General features: G+C 32.0%; 1 protein-coding gene across 2 annotated transcripts in view; it reads right to left on the bottom strand.

Moving 5' to 3' along the window:
• The window catches only part of CCDC178 (coiled-coil domain containing 178), a 428,206-nt gene that overhangs the window by 381,115 nt on the left and 25,413 nt on the right, over positions 1 to 21,678 (bottom strand). For both annotated transcript variants that reach the window (XM_012782579.3, XM_012782578.3), the window contains exons 2-4: positions 19,732 to 19,812; positions 10,379 to 10,438; positions 3,809 to 3,892 (exon numbers count right to left, since the gene is read on the bottom strand). In XM_012782579.3, the coding sequence (XP_012638033.1) occupies positions 3,809 to 3,892; positions 10,379 to 10,438; positions 19,732 to 19,789 (202 nt within the window). In that variant the 5' untranslated portion in view covers positions 19,790 to 19,812. The remainder of the gene's footprint in view (positions 1 to 3,808; positions 3,893 to 10,378; positions 10,439 to 19,731; positions 19,813 to 21,678) is intronic.

The following is a 21,678-nucleotide window of genomic DNA, read 5'->3' as shown; positions in this document are numbered from 1 at the left end:
AAAGGATGCAACAAAAAAAGAAAACTACAGACCAATATCCCTAATGAATATAGATGCAAAAATTTTCAACAAAATCTTAGCTAACCGAATCCAGACACTTATCAAAAAAATAATCCACCATGACCAAGTGGGCTTCATCCCAGGGATGCAGGGATGGTTCAACATACGTAAATCTATAAATGCAATTCACCACATAAACAGAAGCAAAAACAAAGACCACATGATTCTTTCAATAGATGCAGAAAAAGCCTTTGACAAAATTCAACACCCTTTCATGATACGAACACTTAAGAAAATAGGCATAGAAGGGACATACCTAAAAATGATACAAGCCATATATGACAGACCCATAGCCAACATCATACTGAATGGGGAAAGATTGAAATCATTCCCACTTAGAACTGGAACCAGACAAGGCTGCCCACTATCTCCACTTCTGTTCAACATAGTACTGGAAGTCTTGGCTACAGCAATCAGACAGGAAAAGGGAATCAAAGGTATCCAAATAGGGGCAGAAGAGATCAAACTTTCACTGTTTGCTGATGATATGAGATTGTATCTAGAAAACTCCAAAGATTCAACCAAGAAACTCCTGGAACTGATCAATGAATTTAGTAAAGTCTCAGGATACAAAATCAATACACAGAAATCAGAGGCATTCATATACGCCAACAACAATCTCATTGAGAACCAAATCAAAGACTCAATTCCCTTCACAATAGCAACAAAGAAATTAAAGTACCTAGGAATATACTTAACCAAGGATGTAAAAGACCTCTACAGGGAGAACTATGAAACACTGAGGAAGGAAATAGCAGAGGATGTAAACAGATGGAAGTCCATACCATGCTCGTGGATCGGCAGACTCAATATCATCAAAATGTCTATACTACCCAAACTGATCTACAGATTCAATGCAATACCTATTAAAATCCCATCAGCATTCTTCACAGATATAGAAAAATAATTTTACGCTTCGTATGGAACCAAAGAAGACCCCGAATATCAAGAGCAATTCTAGGCAACAAAAACAAAATGGGAGGCATTAATATGCCAGATATCAAACTATACTACAAAGCTGTAGTAATTAAATCAATATGGTATTGGCACAAAAATAGGAATATTGACCAGTGGAACAGATGTGAGAATCCTGATATAAAACCATCCTCATATAGCCATCTAATCTTTGACAAAGCAGACAAAAACATACGCTGGGGAAAAGAATCCCTCTTCAATAAATGGTGCTGGGAAAACTGGATAGCCACCTGTAGAAGGCTAAAACAGGACCCACACCTTTCACCTCTCACAAAAACCAACTCACGCTGGATAACAGACTTAAACCTAAGGTATGAAACTATTAGAACTCTAGAGGAAAAAGTTGGAAACACTCTCCTAGACATTGGCCTGGGCAAAGAGTTTATGAAGAAGTCCCCAAAGGCAATCACAGCAGCAACAAAAATAAATAAATGGGACATGATCAAACTACAAAGCTTCTGCACAGCCAAAGAAATAATCATGAAAACAAACAGACAACCTACAGAATGGGAGAAAATGTTTGCATCCTATGCATCCAATAAGGGACTGATAACTAGAATATACTTAGAACTCACGAAAATCAGGAAGAAAAAAATCAAATAACCCCATTAAAAAGTGGGCAAAGGACTTGAACAGAAACTTTTCTAAAGAAGACAGAAGAATGGCCAACAAACATATGAAAAAATGCTCAACATCTCTAATCATCAGGGAAATGCAAATCAAAACCACAATGAGATATCACTTAACCCCAGTGAGAATGGCCTTTATCAAAAAATCTCCAAACAATAAATGCTGGTGTGGTTGCGGAGAGAGAGGAACACTCCTACACTCCTGGTGGGACTGCAAACTAGTTCAACCTCTGTGCAAAGCAATATGGAGATACCTTAAAGCGGATACAAGTGGATCTACCATTTGATCCAGCAATCCCATTACTGGGCATCTACCCAAAAGACCCAATGACACTCTACAAAAAAGACACCTGCACCCGAATGTTTATAGCAGCACAATTCATAATCGCAAGGCTGTGGAAACAGCCCAAGTGCCCACCAATCCAAGAATGGATTAATAAAATGTGGTATATGTGTACCATGGAGTACTATTCAGCTCTAAGAAACAATGGTGTATAGCACATCTTATATTTTCCTGGTTAGAGCTGGAACCCATACTACTAAGTGAAGTATCCCAAGCATGGAAAAACAAGCACCAGATATATTCTCCAGCAAACTGGTATTAACTGAGTAGCACCTAAGTGGACACATAGGTACTACAGTAATAGGGTATTGGGCAGGTGGGAGGGGGGCGGGTATATACATACATAATGAGTGAGATGTCCACCATCTGGGGGATGGTCATGATAGAGACTCAGCCTTTTGGGGGGAGGGGGGAAATGGGCATTTATTGAAACCTTAAAATCTGTACCCCCATAATATGCCGAAATAAAAAAAAAAAAGATACTTCTCATCCATGGTATACAATTGGCATGTATTGCCCTGTGTCATTTCTGCTGTCACACTATATAACCATTCTTTTCCATTGTATCACACAAATTATTGCATATATTTATATTTTACTTGGCTTACAAGATTACACATTTCTTAGGATAATTTCTTAAACATCTTCATAGCCTAATAGCACATGGATATTCCAATGTCTTGAATTAACTGGTTCATAATTCATTCATTTGATACTTGAAAAATCTGTCTAGAACTCACTATGGCCTATAACTAACTATGGGCTAGAAACTCTAAACCAACAAAATCTTAACATTTTCCTCAAAAATTCTATTGGACAGAAACAGATGAAAGAATCATAATGGTAAGTTGTTCCAATTTAATCCTGTGAAACTGAAAATCCCCACAACAGCAGAAATTTCCAAAATCAAGATTAAAATATTTTTGGTAAACATAAAGAATTCTCTACCACAACGGTCTGAGAAGAAATAATTATGAACCTCTATAGATAAATGTATACATTTCCTCATCTCTTTCCATGTCTTTCCACATACAATGTTAGAAACACTTTTAGAGATAGTGTTTACAGATTGTCACTGTGTAATTTGTAATTCTAGATTTCATACCCCCAAAGCATTAGTTCTTCTTCTTTGTTCTTCTAAGAAAATTATCCCCAATGAACTGGAAAGGTTTTATCTAGCACCTGCCAATCCTAGCTTGAGTGATAAAATATACATATGCGTCTATATGTGTATATATATTTACTTTAAAATTTCTGAAAATTGATACTGTTTGAAAGTGAAAGTTTATTGATAAAGTTTAAAATTGATAAAGTTTAAAAGTGAACTTAAAGGAACATTGGCTACCCCTGAGCTCTTAGCCAGGGAATATAGGTTAGAAGACATCACAAGATGCCTAAAATCTCTACAAAGACATAGGTTTACAAAAAACAAGACTAAAACCAAGACTCTCAGGCAGTGTTGAAATTTGCTCTCGGGAAGAGATCTCCATTTTACGATGTTTGAACACCCTCTTTCTCCTGCTGGATAGTTTCCTTAGAGGGAAGAGTATTTTTTTCTTCAGTATCAAAAAAATTTCTGAAATTGTATGACAACTCTTATAAACTAAAGCCATATATTCATAATATATTATTGATATAATTTATTACACTATATTTAATATTACATATCATTACTATATTAACTCTTAATAATATGTAGAATTTATTTCTTAATAAATATAGAGTATTGTCATCACAAACTAATAAGTAAATATGAATAGAGCTCATGTAGTTTACTATACAATTTACATTCAGTCCTCACCTTCAGTATTTGTCATTTCACTTTCTTGAAAAATTTCAACAGCTTCCTTCGGGGGACCAAATAGAACCAACCCCTGTGCATGGTCTTTTAAAAAGAAAAAAAAAAATTAGTGAGCTGTTTATATAAATTTTTTAAGTAAGCAACACAAAGTACAAAACTATGTTGGGAAAGTATTCTCCTTGAAAAATTATTATTAACAATTATTAAACAATATTAACAATTATTAAAAAATTATTAACAATTATTAAAACAATTATTAATCAAACCCCACAGTAGGAAATCTTTAGATGTTTTCTCTGTGTTCTTGAAGGGGCTTAACTCTCAGAAGAAGCACTCAAAGTATCATGAAGCTATTAAAAGCCAAGAGATTAATCATTATGTACTGATACAGAATGTTGTCCAAGATATACTAAGTAAAAACTATCAAGGCAGAGATTTGTATGTAAACTTTGTAATCGGTTTTAAAAAGGAGTTGTATGCAGAGATTGAGAGATATTTATGGACATGTAAAATTTCTAGATTAAGAAACTGTTAGAATGGGTTATTTTTGGAAGGAGGAAATGTACAGAGAGAGGGGAAAGTTTTTATTTTATTTCACAATCTCTGAATATTTCAAAATTCTCCAACATAAGAATACATTATTATTTGTTTGACAGTCTTTTATAAAGTTATACATATCTACACAAAAGGCAGCAACTGCATTCTCAAATTTTTACCCAAGAGAAATGAAAGTATAAGTCCACAAAAATACTATTCCAGAACATTTATGGTAGCTTTATTCATAATAGTAAAAACTAGAAACAACCCAAATGTCCATCATTAGAAAAATAGATTTTAAAAAGCACTCTTTAGTCATGCAATAATATAATGCTGACCAGTAAAAAGAATGAGCTATCAATTCATGAAGTAACATTGGTGAATCTCAAAAACATGCTGCACAAAGAAAGCCAGATAAAAAAATAGTAGATATTGTATAATTCCATTACCATGGGCTATAAGAAAAGATAAAACTAAGATATGGTGATATAAATAAAAATAATGGCTGTCCATGTTCATGGGAAACTTTCTGGGATAATGGAAATATTTTTGGCTAGATAATGTAGTGGTCACATGCATGTGTATTATAAAAATGCATTAAATTATAAATTTCAGATGAGCATTTCTCTCTATATATACTGTCAAATAAAATATATTGTTTTACTTTAAAGGCATTAAAATATTTTGACAGATTATACATACATACATATCAGATTTAAGTGCTTGTAGAATATCTTATATTAATAAATACTAACCATTATAAATAGTATATTTATATTCCCCAACAGACTAAAGAATGAAATAAAGCAAAAGTAAATTTATGGCAAAAATAGGCAATGACAAAAAGTGTTGAAAAAGTATGAAAATGACAAAAGATAGTGCTAATCAAATAACTATTATAATATAAAAATGATCTATGTTTATCCAAAGAAACCAAATATAAAATTATACAAAAATGTAAACAAACTGCATGTAATTTTTTTTCTGAAAAAGAAAACTTGATGTGACATATTAATAAAAAAATCTAGAACTTAAGCACAATAATATAGAGAGTTATTATCTTACAACTGAAGTATAGTTAATAATGAAAAATTATTGGTGTATGTGTAACAAAACAGCTTATTATATTAGAACAAACAATATTTTTTTAACATGAAGAGAGATTTAGAGAAAAATGTAGGGAGACAATTTATTCACCATCATTTATCTATGGCATATGCAGTTCAGAATAACTAAACAATATATGGACTATAAAGAATATAATAAGGAAAAATCAATATACATATTATAAATCCCAAAATGATACCAAGTATATCATTTTAAAGGTAATAAAACTTTATTTAGAGTGAAGGTATCTTTTTTTTTTTAAGATTTTTTTTTTATTTCAGCATATTATGGGGGTACAGATTTTAAGGTTTCAATAAATGCCCATTTCCCCCTCTCCCCCCACAAGTCTGAGTCTCCAGCATGACCATCCCCCAGATGGTGCACATCTCAGAGTGAAGGTATCTTAATCAACAATCTAATAACTCAAAATATTAGTGGCATTACCTAATCAATTTATTGTACAATTAGTAATTAGTCACATAAAAAATTAATTCAAAGGTATTCGAAAATTTAATGTACATTTCCAAATAACAAATGTGCCAAGGAATAATTTCATATAACAAAAAATATGTATTAGAAAATAAAAACACTTTGTAAGAAAACCTTTTTGATATGTTCAAAACATAGAAATACATTCAGAATTTAAATGTTTAATAGTAGATAAATAACATACTTAAAATACTGGTGTAAACGATGAAAATATAAATGTGTGTGCAAACACATTAAAGGAAACATAGGAAGAAAATAATTCTAAAAGTGTAAGTAAATGTCTGCTGGTAAGCCAGCCAGCCTACCACATCTAGGCCTGTTCATAAATGCCAGCATAGAATACATGTTAAACATTAGATAATATTAGAAGCAAATACCCCACTTTCCAGCTGCTGAACTTTTTGCTTTATAACCACAACTGCAGTCCCCTTCTAGAGTCTCTTCCTTCAGACTCTGTGGTGATAATATGAGCTTTTGCCATAATTTAGACCTCATTATTATCTTTGAACTTTAACCTTCAGATTAGACAGACACTCCCAAAACACGCCCAGATCTTGATGACTTCGATTCTCACATTCAGTTCCTCAACCAGTGACTTGGGGAGTCTCCAATGCAAAAGTTTTGTGGAATGTTCAAAGTCTTAAAAGAAAATGGTTTCCATAATTGAACCCTTGTGCAAATTAGCCACTGACATGGGAGAGTCAGATTTGTAATAGAAAATATTCCTAAGGCACAATTCTTTAAAAAGATTTTTAAAAACTGGAAAAGTTAAGTGCAAATAATACATAATCAACAGAATTTCATACACCATAGAAATGTATTATAACAATTTGAAAACTTAAAAGAAAATTAATGCATCAGTCATTTAAAAAGTCTCCATTCTATTCTTGCCCCACGTTAATCCAGTTTTCCTTTCAGTAGGTAACCAATGTTATAATTTTCCTGTGTGTCCTCTCAGATACTTTATCCCTATGGGCAAATTTCATATGTACATATATATATATTCATGTGTGTATATGTATGTGTATGTGCATATATACAAAATATATGTGCAATATACATACTCATATGTACATGTATATGCATATATGTATATACAAACATATACATATATTTTTTAATTTTTAGAACACAGAAAAATTCCTTATCAATTTTAAAATCATATTTCATATTCAACTTCATATTTTGAGTTGTTAGAATAATAGTTTTCCACATGCTAAGTTCAGTCAAATCAGGATGAATCTTAAAATTCAAGATTGGTACAGCATAGTTTAACTGATAGTTTTTTATTTCTTAACAGTTTATAAAATAATGGTGAACTTACAACAAAATGTATCTTATATTTCATAAAATATCAGTTTTATAGCATCTCATAGTATAAATTTGTCATAATTTATTAAACCAATGAAGGTGGAAAAATCTCAAAATGAGATTAACATTTACTAAACATATACATGATTTTGATTTTATTATATTAATTTATCTAGTCTTTATGATAATGCATATTAATTTCTATTTTACAGATGAATAAAATGTGCCAGAAAGGTAGTGAACAAAAGCAGGTTCACAGAGTTAGTAACTGATGGAACTATGACTTAAAGTTTGCATCTAGTTCCAAAGTCTTTTAAACTACACTTGCTCTCTTCAAAATTGTGTGTAAAATATGAAATTCCATGAGATTATTACAAGTACAGAAAGAAAAGTGGTTTTATGCTCTAACTGCATATTGTTTAGCAGAGTTTTTAGAGCTTTCAATATGGTAATCATCATCAAAAATCTTTAAGAAACAGAAAATTGCATAGAATTTCTCATTTTATTTTGCCTCAGAATCATTTTTTTCTTAAGTATATCTTGGAGTACATTAATATATTCAACAGGACACTCCTTGAGAAATATGTACTAAAGCACATTACCTCTCAATTTTGGGAAGACATAGAATTCAGAAGGGGATTATAATTGTTAAATTTTATAAGCCCGAAAAATTATTCTCATAATATATACATAATTCAATATAAAATAATGGTGTATAGAACTTACATTTCTGGGAATGGCAGGATAGGCTTATCAGATTCACTTTTTTACTGAAAATAACTAAAAAAGGCTGGATACATAGATTTAAATAGAGAAATAGATACATAGATATTTAAAACTGAACAAGATAGTTAGAAACTACTAGGACAAAATCTAAAGGAGACTAGAAACCTAGAGTTTTAAGTGGAACATAGACCATGAAATTGACATTTTACACAAAGGTCATTTGCAATTTCCAGAGAATTTGGACTGGGTTTGATGACTTATAAGTGTCAGAAAATAATCAGCCAAACTTAGTCTCATGAGTTTGCAACCAGCGTTACACAGACAGAATTAAGAATTTAAGATGGGAAAAAAATTTTTACTTTATTTTCAAAATATTCTGGACTTTTTAAAATAATACATTGAAAAATATTACATTCAAGCCAGGGAGTATAAGTTTCAACAGGCTTCAAATGGCCTATGGCACAAAAAGTTAGACCTTTTAGCTCCCAATTAAATGTAAAATTCACTTTAAGGTTGGATAGCAAATGTCTACAGCCTCAGAGTAAATGTAAACCAGAAATAATGACCTCAACAACTTCTATCAGAACTCAAAGAATTATAGAGAAATTTTCTCTATGTTGAGTATATGCTAAGTATAAAAACAAAAAAACAAACAAAAAGCAAAAGACCTCATCTTTGTGACATTAAAACTTTGGCTACTCCTCACTTAAATTTGCAGATTGGGTTTTCATCATTGGACATTTCATGGACACCTCAATGCATGAATTTGTTTTAAGTTTGCACCATATTGGTATTGCTCCATGTTCCTGGCACATGCAAAAGCAAATGCACTCTGGAAGAAGCCATCTGTATCTTAAGGTTCATGGAATACCCACAAATAATTTTTCAAGTGCAATAAGCAGTACATAGTCAAAGTAATAAAACACAAAAGAAAAGTGGGCACCACAGCTCAAATAACACATAAAAATCAATTCCAGATGGATTGAAAACCTAAATGTGAAAGTCAAAACTCCAAGATGTTTAGAAGATAATTTGGATGAATATCTGCTTGACCTCAGAGCAGGGATTCCTTAAATAATATGTAAAAAGCTTTGACTTAAAAAACTAAGAACTTTGGTCCATCAAAAAGCAATATAAATAGACGGGAACTATAAGGCATGAGTGTAAGAAAATATTAGCTATATGAATGACTGACTTAGAACAAGTATTCACATTACATAAGGAACTCCTACAAATCACTGTAAAAAAAGACAATGACTCACTAGAAAATTAGAGAAAAGATATAGTCAATTTGTAAAAGTAGAAATGAAAATACCCAAAAGCATATGGGAAAGTTTTAATTTCATTAGTAGTCAACAAAATTCAAATTAAAATCACAATTAGATATTGTTTCATAGTGTGGAGATTGCCAATAATTTAATATCAATTAAAAATTTAATAATAATATCAAGTGGTAGCAAGAAAATGAAGCAACATCTAATAGTATTAGAACATTTCTATACTGCTATGGCTCTGTAAAGTCATACTCTTATAATTACTTTGGGAAAATAATTTGGCATTATCTAATAAAACCAACAATAGACATACCATGCATCTATCAGTTCTGCTGATAAAGTAAACCTTGGAAAAACTCACACAGGATGTACATGCAAGGATGTTTCTAGGAGCACTGTCCAAAATAACCAAAAATTAGAAGTAACTTAAATGTCCTTCAACAGAAGAAAGGATAGAAACGGAATGGCTCCATAGTATTTAATATTATTGTATAATGGTACAAACAAAATGGATGAAACTCACAAATAACATTGACCAAATGAAAGCCACAAGAAACATGAAGATAATAAATAATGTTGAACAGAGGCAGTCACACACAAATATTAATGCAACATAATTTCAATTAATAAATATTCAAAACTAAAGTATATCTTCAGGGATGTATATGTATGTAATACTACAGTTAAAATTAAGAAGAAAGCCAAGGAAATTAGTATCACAAAGGTCCAGATATTGGATGGCATAAAGTATCGATCAGGAGGGTGTGGGAGGGCCTTCTGAGGCATTGGTCATCTCTATACATGGCCTAAGTGGCAGTGACACTGACACAGAAGTTTCCTCATAATCATTTATTTAAAAAGTACATATAAGTTTGTTCACTCTCCTATCAGTACACATTATTCAAAATCATAAAGGGAACAAAGGAAACGGGATATATAACATAAACTACCAACAGATAAGTATTTTTTAAAGAAAAGTTAAGGTTATACTCACTGATAGAACATTATAGATACAAGAATGACTGAAATTGTTTCATTCTTAGAATATGTTGAAAAGAAAATAAATATGTGACAAGAAAAAAAAAAGAGAGAGATGAAAATTATAGAGGTGGTTATATTTGGATACCTCCATATGTCCTTGACCGTGCTGCCACTCTGAGAGCCTTTGCTTTGAAACATGCTCCATCTATAAAAAGCAAAATGAAATAAAATAAAACATTTGCTTCCTGAGTCAATTATCCTGCCATATATTGCACAGGTAAGGGTTAGGGGAGAAAACAGCTTCAGAAGAAAGAGATACAGGCTAAGAAGAAAGGACAGAGAGCATAGATAGAAAAGACAGACAAAGTTTGAGTGGTGTTTCTCTGGAAGAGTGACAGAAAACAGGAGAATGGGAAGTTATCTTCAGTGACATTCTGAGATGATAAATGCATTAATAATTTTAATAGGAGTTTCTTTGTGATTCCTCTAATTAATGCTTTTACGAGAACTTTAATAAAGAGTAACTCTAATTTCCAAGGTTATGTTATACATGGATTTTTAAAATCTAAGAGTATGGCAAGATATGCCTTCTGATATAGCCCAGTTCATCATTAGAGTTGCACTATAAAAAAGTGATACATGAAGAGAGATAAATAAAATTATTTACATATAGAATAACTCTATTTCTAGAAAATCACCACAAAATCAAAATGATTGATTAAAGTTTACAATGTTATATCAATAATCTATCTTGATTGTGTAAAAGGAATAAACAGCGTTGTCAGTACCAAAAAAATAAAAATGTATCAAAAAAACATTATTACAGTCACAAAACTGCAAACTATGTAGGAACACATTTAATAATTATCTCTAGATTAAAACAACAATTTGGTAATGGTATAAGGTATTACTAGAACATAAAAATGTTTAAACAAGAATATAAATTATGCTCCACATTAGTAACATAAACTATTATAAAAGTACTTGATTTTGCAATCTAAAAACTTATATAAAAATATTAAGACCGTTTAATTTGTAACTCAATAATTATTTTTAAATTTTAAAAATGGGCAATAATATCAAAAATATCTGAAAATGATGGCAGATATGTGTATGCATTTGTAGAGGAGAGATGGCATAATCTTATAAATATTTGAATATATCTAATATTTTAAGGATACATTTAAAGGCTGTTGCAAGAAACCATTGTGTAGATCAATAAAGAGATAAGAAATAGTTGCTTCTCTACAAAAACAAGACATTTGAGAATAAATTAAACTGCAAAGTAAGACATCAGAAAACAACTTTATACATATTTTAGATAGCTCAAAGAAATCTTTAAAAAATGAATTTAAATTCAAACTATAAAATCAAAGCTTATAAAATAATTGTTTTAATAATAAGTCAATATATCAAATGCAGAAATAGAATATATCAAAGCTCAGTATTCATAATGCTTTTCCTAAATAACCAACATTAGTTTTGACGTCTCTCTCCTTTCACACAAGTTTCATTAGGACAGGCTATTTTATAGCGATGGTAAATTTGGCACCTAGTAAAAGGCCCCAGACATAGTGGTTGTTGACACATATTTGTTGAAGGAATGACAGAATAAATGAATGAATATGGGAATACATTTGAGTGAAATAATGATCACACTAAAAATACAGGCATGCCTCGGAGATATTGCAAGTTTAATTCCACACAATCACAATAAAGTGAGTATCACAATGAAATGAGTCACACAAATATTTTGGTTTCTAAGTTTATATAAAAGTTATGTGTACACTATACTGTAGCCTACTAAGTGTGCAATAATGTTATTTCTAAAAATGTATATAACTTAATTTAAAATACTTTATTGCCAATAAATGCTAGCAATCATCTGAGACTTCAGTGAATGGTAATTTCTCTGCTGGTGGAGGGTCTTGCCTGCATGTTGATGTCTGCTGACTAATCACAGTAGTGGTGGTTGTTGAGGGTTGGGGCAGCTGTGGCAATTTCTGAAAATAGACAATAAAGTTTGCTGAATCAATTCACACTCTTCCTTTCACAAAAGATTTCTTTGTAACATGTGATACTGTTTAATAGCATTTTAACAACAGTAGAACTGTTTCCTAAATTGGAGCCAACCCTCTCAAACCCTGCCACTGCTTTATGAATTAAGTTTATATAATATGCTAAATATGTTGTAGTCATTTCAACAATGTTCACAGCACCTTCACCAGGAGTAATTTCCATTTCAAGAAACCACTTTCTATGCTCATCCCTAAAAAGCAACTTCTCATCCGTGAAAATTTTATCATGAGATTGCAGGAATTAAGTCACATCTTTAGGCTTCACTTTTAACTCTGGTTCTCTTGCTATTTCCACCATTTCTGCAGTTCCTTCCTCCACTGAAGTCTCAAACCTCTCCTAATCATCCATGAGAAGCTGATTGAATAAACTTCTTCCAAACTTCTGTTAATGTTGCTATTTTGACCTCCTCTCTACAGATGCTCATCATCATTGGCCATCAGGGAAATGCAAATTAAAACTATAATGAGATGCTGATATAATCATAAAGTTAAAAAAAAACCCAGCAGAATATTACTAGTATTGGCAGGGATGTGTATAAATTGAAGCCCTCATATATTGCTATTTAGAATGTAAACTTTTGTTGTTTCTGTGGAAATCAGTTTGGCAATTACTAAGAAAATTAAACATTGAGTTACAAAATGACTTAGCAATTCCATTCCTAAGTACATAACCAAAAAACACATGCCCACAAAAAAACTTGTATTCAAATATTCATGGTAGCATTATTCATAATAGTCCCAAAATAGAAGCAATCTCAATATCTATCTAATAATGAATGTATAAAAATATGTGGAATATTCATAAAGTAAAATATTATTCAGCCATAAAAAGGAATGAAATACTGATACATTTTACAGCATGGGTGAACCATGACAACATTACTCTTGTTTAAAATAAGACAGATACACAAAATCAAATATTATATGAATTAATTTATATGAAATGTCTAGAATAAGGAAATCCATAGAGAAAGAAAATAGATTTGTGGTTGCCAGAGGCTGGGTACAGAAGGAATGGAAGCTATTGCTAATAGAATAGGGTTTCTTTTGGGAGATATGAAAATGTTCTAGAATTAGGTAGTGGTAATGGCTGTACAATCTTGTGCTTGTATTAAAAATGCTGAATTGTAAAATATCAAAAGGTAAATTTTATGGTACGTGAATTATAGCTCAAATTTATAAAGTAAAATACAATATCACTTATAACAGAATATGTGCCAAAATAGAATAGGCATTTAAATTATGATAAAGAAGATTGAGCACAATTATTCGATAAAATGTAATTATCAAGTGGCAAAATGGATATAATTTAAACTTAAAAATTAGAATTAAAATGCATTTATATAAGTACATGTGTATGCATAAAAGGTAATATATGCAAATGAAAACAGTCATGTTTTACTACTAGGTATATTTTCTGTATTTCCAAAATTTTTATGTTGTATTCTAATAAAAAATTTGAAATTTAAAGAAATATAAAAAATCCTTTGGAATCCAGGCAAGAAAAACAAGTTGATTATAAAAAGATGATAATAAGATTGACATTATTTGATGCCATATGACATTTGAGTAACACATTTAAGATACATAAACAAACAAACAAAAAATAGAAAATGTGAGCCAAGGAATTTACCAATAAGACTACCATTAAAGTATATATGCCACAGAAAATTGTTATAAACATTCAATAACTGAGAGAATATGGTCCCTTTGATCTCTTCCTGCTGAATCCATGAAAAAATGTATATAGTCCAAAGAAGATGATGAGAGAAATTTAGCATAAATACTGGCAGTGAACCTTGAATACATTAGCTTTTTAACTAATATTAAAGCATGGGGAAAGGATACTAGACTAAAAGGCTTATTTTCTTATGCTCTAACAATACTGATATAGTACTATTATCAAAAGTGTAGTGTTGGGCTGGGAATAGGAGAGTATATACAAAGTATAATAAGTATTCCTCTAAATTAAATGTTAGGAAAATGGAATGGAAGGGCAAGAAAAGCTTCTTATATAACTTTGATATTGTTCATAATATGGATCAAATACACAGTATCTAAAAAGGAAAGGAATAAGTTATTAGTATGTGAGTGATCATTGTAACAAACCTTCATAAATATTAAAAAGGACAATAAATAATCCACATAATGCAAATGTATAAAAGTATTTAAATATAAAAAATATAATAAAATTTAGAATGTATCAGTTTTATTTGTAATTGTAAATGGACTAAAATCATCTATAGTAGTTTTTAGTCTTACTAATAAAGTGAAATCTAACAATGTATTGTATGTAATATACAAAGTGATGTATAAAATTAAAAATTAAGTAATGGGCCAATAAATACTAGGCAAATGAATAGTAAATACAGCAATTGATATTGATATTTGATAACATAGAATTCTGATCAGATAGTATTACAGGAGACAAGTGTAAATATTTTGTAATAGTAAAGACTACTAAGTTCTCAAGTCTCAGGTTACAAAATGAATGTACACAAACCAGTACATTTCTATATACTGTAAAACAGGCAAGTTGAGAATCAAATCAAAGACTCAATACCCTTACCAATAGCTACAAAGAAAATAAAATATCTAGGTATATACTCAATCAAGAAGGTGAAAGATCTCTACAAGGAGAAATACAAAACACTAATAAAGCAAATCGTAGATGACACAAATGGAAAAATATCTCATGCTCGTGGATTGGTAGAATCAACATTGTTAAAATACCCATACTTCCCACAGTGATTTACAGATTCAACATAATCTCCATTAAAATACCAATGTCATATTTTACATATCTATAAAAAATAACTTAAGCCTCAGTTGGAATTAAAAAAAAGAGCCCAAATAACCACAGCAGTCGTAAGCAAAAAGAAGAAATCTATAGGCATCACATTATCTGACTTTACTATAAGTCTGTAGAAACCAAAACAGCATGGGGCTGGTATAAAAGTAGACACATAGAACAATGGGACACAATAGAGAACTCAGAAATAAAACCATCTACCTACAACCAACAATCTTTGACAAAGCACACAAAAACCTATGCTAAAGAAAATGAACCCCATTCAATAAATGGTTCTAGGAAACCTGTATAGCCACATGCAGAAGAATGAAACAGGGCATTTATCTCTTGCCATATACAAAAATTAATTCAAGATGGATAAAAGACTTAAATGTAAGTAAGGCATGAAAACATAAACGTTCTAGAAGAAAATGTAGGGAACACTTTTTTAGACACTAGCCTAGTGGGGAACCTATGGCCTTGAGGCCACATGTGGCCTTCTGGATCCTTGAGTACACTCCATGTAACAAAAATATTTGTAACTCCTTAATATTTTGAAATAAAAAATACTAGAGATTGGCCGGGCGCTGTGGCTCACGCCTGTAATCCTAGCTCTTGGGAGGCCGAAGCGGGCGGATTGCTCAAGGTCAGGAGTTCAAAACCAGCCTGAGCAAGAGCGAGACCCCGTCTCTACTATAAACAGAAAGAAATTAATTGGCCAACTGATATATATATATATAAAAAATTAGCCGGGCATAGTGGCGCATGCCTGTAGTCCCAGCTACTCGGGAGGCTGAGGCAGAAGGATCACTCAAGCCCAGGAGTTTGAGGTTGCTGTGAGCTAGGCTGACGCCACGGCACTCACTCTAGCCTGGACAACAAAGTAAGACTCTGTCTCAAAAAAAAAAAAAAAAAAATACTAGAGATAGATAAAAAGGCCAGAAATTAACACTTTGAAAAAGTTAACACCTCTGTCAAGATTAATCACTTGTGTTAACCCTTGGCCTGGTTATGAGTGTGCAAATATTCATTTTATCAGTGTCTTTTATAAGTGACATATATCTTTCAAATACTTTTACATGTGGAAATATTTCTCATTTGACAATGTTAAGACACTACTCTGTAAAAAAGATACAATCCTTGCCTGCTATGTAGAAAATACACAGGATGAAAAACTTAATAAATAGAAAAATGAGGCCGGGCGCGGTGGCTCACACCTGTAATCCTAGCACTCTGGGAGGCTGAGGCGGGCGGATTGCTCGAGGTTGGGAGTTCGAAACCATCCTGAGCGAGACCCCGTCTCTACTAAAAATAGAAAGAAATTAATTGACCAACTAAAAATATATATACAAAAAATTAGCCGGGCATGGTGGCACATGCCTGTAGTCCCAGCTACTCGGGAGGCTGAGGCAGGAGGATCGCTTGAGCCCAGGAGTTTGAGGTTGCTGTGAGCTAGGCTGACGCCATGGCACTCACTCTAGCCTGGGCAACAAAAGTGAGACTCTGTCTAAAAAAAAAAAAAAAAAAATAGAAAAATGAATACAATATCAGTATTTTAACACAAATATAATGCTGCCATGAAATTTAGTTTTGTATTTAGTGAAAATATTGCCTGAAAAATCAAAATATTACAGATTATGAAAAAGTTCTGTTAACTATAATAGAAATTATTATTCCAAAGAGAGCTAACCAGTTGTAAACATGAATCATCTGAAAATACTGCTGGTCAACATGTTTAAGATATAGAGCTGTAACTTTATAGAATAACTTTTAAAAGTTTAATAATTTGCTTTATGATTTATGTCAATTGAAAGCACAGAACAATCATACAATTGTTTATTTGTAGTATAATGAAAATTTCAATACAACCATAGTAGTTTTATAATGATTGACAGAACAGTAGAAATGATTTATTTTGGATATTAATAAAAATATTATTATTAAGAAAAGTATTATATTAATAAAATTAAATATAGTCTCATAGAAGCTGGTACCTATGACTACTGTGTTCTTATAATGGGCAGAGTTAATGACAAATCTTTACAAACACTGGTACATAATTAAGTTCAGTACATCATCCAGCAAAGATTGCTTTGGACTTAAAAGTTTAAAATCTGGAGAAACATAGTAATAAACACTGAGATCTGATAAATTTATATGGCTTAAACATAGGCCTTTCAATGCTTTTTTTGGTAAGCTTAAGATTCTTTATACGGGTTGGCGGTTTTATATAGAGAATAGGGTGTTTAATGAAGGTATCATGCCAAAGAGATGAGAGTTAATTTTAGATGATAGTTCCTATTGATTTGTCAGCATTGCAAATATTGTTTCTAATGTCATTCAAATACAAAAATCCTGAACTGCTAACCAAGCACATTTTATTTTCATTTATTTATTAATTTAATTCTTTTTTACATTAAAATATTCACATACAAAACCAAACACATATTAAAAGACAATTTTTTAACTATATTATTTTCCAAAGAGTTAGCCAACCAGACTTTTCCATTTCTTATGCATTTTGCAGAAATAATCTGTATTACAGAACACTTACATTACACCGAATCATGTGATATGTAGGGTTTTCTATTGCATAGAATGAGGGTGGGTGGCCTAAATTATTTTAATCTGATTAACTTTCTAGTTTTTGCTTGCAAACCACGTAGACTGGTCATTTCCTGTTTCAATATAACATACTTGATTTTGTCAAGTCATTCAAAGAGAAATCACCAACACATTTCTTCAAAGTCTTGGAACAAATTCTTAGTCTTTTTAATTCACATTATAATCAATCCAAAAACTTTCAGTAATTCTTTCAATTATTTCAACATGAGTTATGTACCAGTATGCTTGATTATCCTACCTTGTTCCAAATTGTGTCTTTGGTAAAATTGTTTTAAATGAATAACCTAATCCATTTTGCTAGTCTGAAATGAGGATCAGTTTCCAGAAACAAAAACTTTCTATTTAAATATTACTGCACAAACTCTATGAAAATGAAATAACATTTTTTTTCAATTAATATTGGTACAGGGATTAAAGAGCTAAAAAACAAAGTTTTTCAAATATTCAGAAAATAAGTGTGGTGATATTTGAGTAAAATTCTATCCAAGGTTAGTAATATTATATAAAATCCACTGTGCCGTGACTTCATCCATGTTTGAAATTACTAAATGACTGCTTTCTTTAATAACCCTGAAGAAAACTGTGGTAATTCAATTGCAGTAATAGCTCCAATAATTTTTTCCTCTCAGTATTCACCTTCCTTTGCAATGTGACTTTGCAGCATCTTCCATCAAAAGATGGAATCTAATATCTAACTCTAGACTCTGGGCTGGTCCTGTTACTTGCTTTGGTCAATAAAATGTGGCAGAAATCACCGAGTGCCAGTTCTGAGCATTGGCCTGAAGAGGCATTGTTTGCTTCTGTCCCCACTACTGAAACCCTCCTAAAGCCGTAAGCTCAGCCCCAGCAGCCTTCTGGAATATGAGAGACAAAATGCTGCACAGCTGAATAGGCCTAATTTTCCCAGCCAACGCCCTGTCACATGTGAAAGAGCCCAGCCAAAATGAGCAATGTCAATGATAGTGCTTAGTTAAATTAACCTGTGGCTTACTGCAGACACATGGGTGAGCTGTACTGAGCCCACCTGAGATCCGCAGAACCACTCATAGACAAGTGAGCTAAAATGAATACTTATGATGCTATATGCACCTGCATTTTTTTTTTTTTTTTGTGGTTGATTGCTACATAGCATCAATGCAGCTGTGGGTAACTGATACAAAGACTACCTATTATTCTCAGTTAAAATAATCAAGTTAAATTCTATACCAGGGTTGGCAAATTTTTTCTGTAAAGAACTAGATAGTAAAACTTCCAGGTTTTGTGGGCCAAACGCAGTTTCTGTTGCATAGTCCTCATTGTTTTGTTTCGTTTTCTATTCTTTTTACAATCCTTTACAAATGTAAAAACCATTCTTAACTTTGGGGCTATAAAAAAATCTTGCTATCCAGATTTGGACCATGGTCTGTAATTTGCTAACCTCTGTTCATCATGCAAAGATACAGCATCGCTAACATAATATAGAATAAAATATGCAGGAACTCAGGGTGCAAATCAATAGAACAAGGTAATGCAATAAAATCTAATGCAATTTTTAGAAAAGAATTATGGTAGCATTTTCATTTTTAATTCTGCATGTTTGTCTTTCAATGATGTGCTACTAGGAGTTTAATAAAGCAGCTATTGGTTGGTAATAAATACTACTGTCATGGACAACTGCAAGCTACCAATGGAGTGGAAATGAGAAGAGATGTGTATACCTGGCTTCCACAAGCCAATAAGAGCTGACCTAGCACACCATTGTTGTACTACTTACCTATTTACTGTCCATACTGTAGTTCAGTAGTAATTATAAAAGAAATTGATTATAATTCCAACAATAGATTTTCCTTAAACTGACTTGCTCCTTTCACTTACCTCACTTTCCTGGTCCCAAAATGTTTTGGTTTTGTGACCTATGATCATGGACAAGTTTGCTATCTTTCCTGCTGCCTTCCTCTGTGAGTGGTTTGTATTCCATTTACCTATGATCTATTTTCAAAGAAAATCAATTTAGGATAAACTTACCTATCTTGCTTTGATCACCTCGAGCAGGAGTAGGAGAAATTTTCTTGTTTTCGGGCATAGTAATTAACAGTATTTTGAAACCTAATTAGAAAGAAAAATATTTAAATATCAGAAATCAAAATTAGTTTATACGTACTGTTGCTAAAAATTGTCAATTCAAGAACTGATAGTGTCAGAATAAATTTCAGATATAAAATATATGACAGATACATACAATCAATACCAAATTATGTTAAAAATGTAAGGAAATCCAACAAGGTACTCTTTTTCCTATTAGGATCACCACGATCCCATTCAGAAACACCAAATATAGAGATCTTCATTAAAGAGAGATCTTTGATCCCCTGCTTTGCTGGTGACATAAATAGATGCCTGGCCTGACTACTAGAAAATTTAGCATTGGCCATTGCAGCCGTGGGTTCAAAGCCTTGTGAGAATTCTGGAACCTACAATGTTTTCATTTCATATGTTAAAAGTTTAACTTTACTACCATCTCTTCTTGACCTTTTGTAAGTTCCATTTTTAAACATTTTAATGGTAGAGAGAAAAGTGTAATGGACTTCTATGTGCCCATCAGCCAATTTCAACAATGATCAACTTGTGGACAATCCGAATTCCATACACCTTACCATTGCCCTGTCTAACCTACCCTTGATCATGGTTAAGCAAATCTTGGATATCATATTATTATATTTGCAAATATTTCAAGAATTTTTAAGCATAGTCACAACACCAATATTGTAATTAATATTAATGATAATGTCTTCATATTACCTGAGCATATAGTTTATGATAATATCTTTACATCACTGAAGATATAGTTTATGTTCACATTTCTTTCATTTTTCATGTTTTTTCTGTTTCTAAAAATTGTTTAGAGTAATGATATAACAAGATCCATACACAGAATTTAAATGACTATCCTTAAATTCTCTTTTAATCTATGTGTTCTCTCCTTTTTTTATTCCTGCAATTATTTATGTAGAAATCAAATATTTTTCTTATATAGTTTCCACATTGTTGACAACCTCTCTCTGCTATATTTAACAAGTTTTTATGTCCCCTGTATTTCCTGCAAATTGGTATTTATTAGAAATTTAAAATGCTGATCAAAAAGGCCACAATTCTATAAACACAGATATAAAAACTGCCTCCTTTAACTTGTAGACATAAATAATTATAGAGTTAGTTTAGAGACTGGAAATCATCTAATTCAATTTTTCTTTTTACAAACCAGAAAATCTTGACTGAAATTAGTAAATTCATTCAGTGTAAACTTCATTCAGTTTAGACTTCTGGGAGAGAAGATCAAGATGGCCGACTAGACACAGGCAGTATATGCCTCTGTGCCTCCTCCATGGAGAGGAGCCAGAATAGTAAGCAGATTGTCATTTTTCAAACATCATCTAGGAGAGAATGCTAAGATTCATTAGAGAAGCAACTGGAAGCACCAAAAGTGAGTAAGGAGAGGGTTCAGAGGAACTTGTCTGATTGCAGGCTGGCTAACAGCTGGGAAAAGCTTCTGGAACATGGTGAAACAGTAAGAGTGAAGCCTCCAGGGCATCACTTGCCAAGACAAGCTTTTAGGATCTTGGCCACAAGAGAACCCCCTGACCCACATAGGTCTTGGGCCTAATATGTGGAACTGCATGGAGACATTATTCCAGAACAGGGAATATCATAGTCATGCGATTCTAGACCAGCTTAAGCCAGATTCCATTCTGAGAGTATAGACACAGGAGAACAACAACTATGCCTGCAGCCACTGTATGGCTCTGAAGAGGGACAGAGGAGCCCAGGTGCTTCCACACAACCCTGTGAAGGTCTACACCACCCTGCTGTGAGCTGCGTTTGAAACTATGCTTAAATGTTTATAAATCAATCATGTTTATAATACCAAAGTTTTCAATTTCAGAACTAAAAGTTATGAAAATTAATACCACAGTT

Source organism: Microcebus murinus, chromosome 17 (assembly GCF_040939455.1).
Source record: "Microcebus murinus isolate Inina chromosome 17, M.murinus_Inina_mat1.0, whole genome shotgun sequence".
Lineage (NCBI taxonomy): Eukaryota > Metazoa > Chordata > Mammalia > Primates > Cheirogaleidae > Microcebus > Microcebus murinus.
Note: the sequence above shows the minus strand (reverse complement) of the source record. Positions and strands in the feature narration are given on the sequence as shown.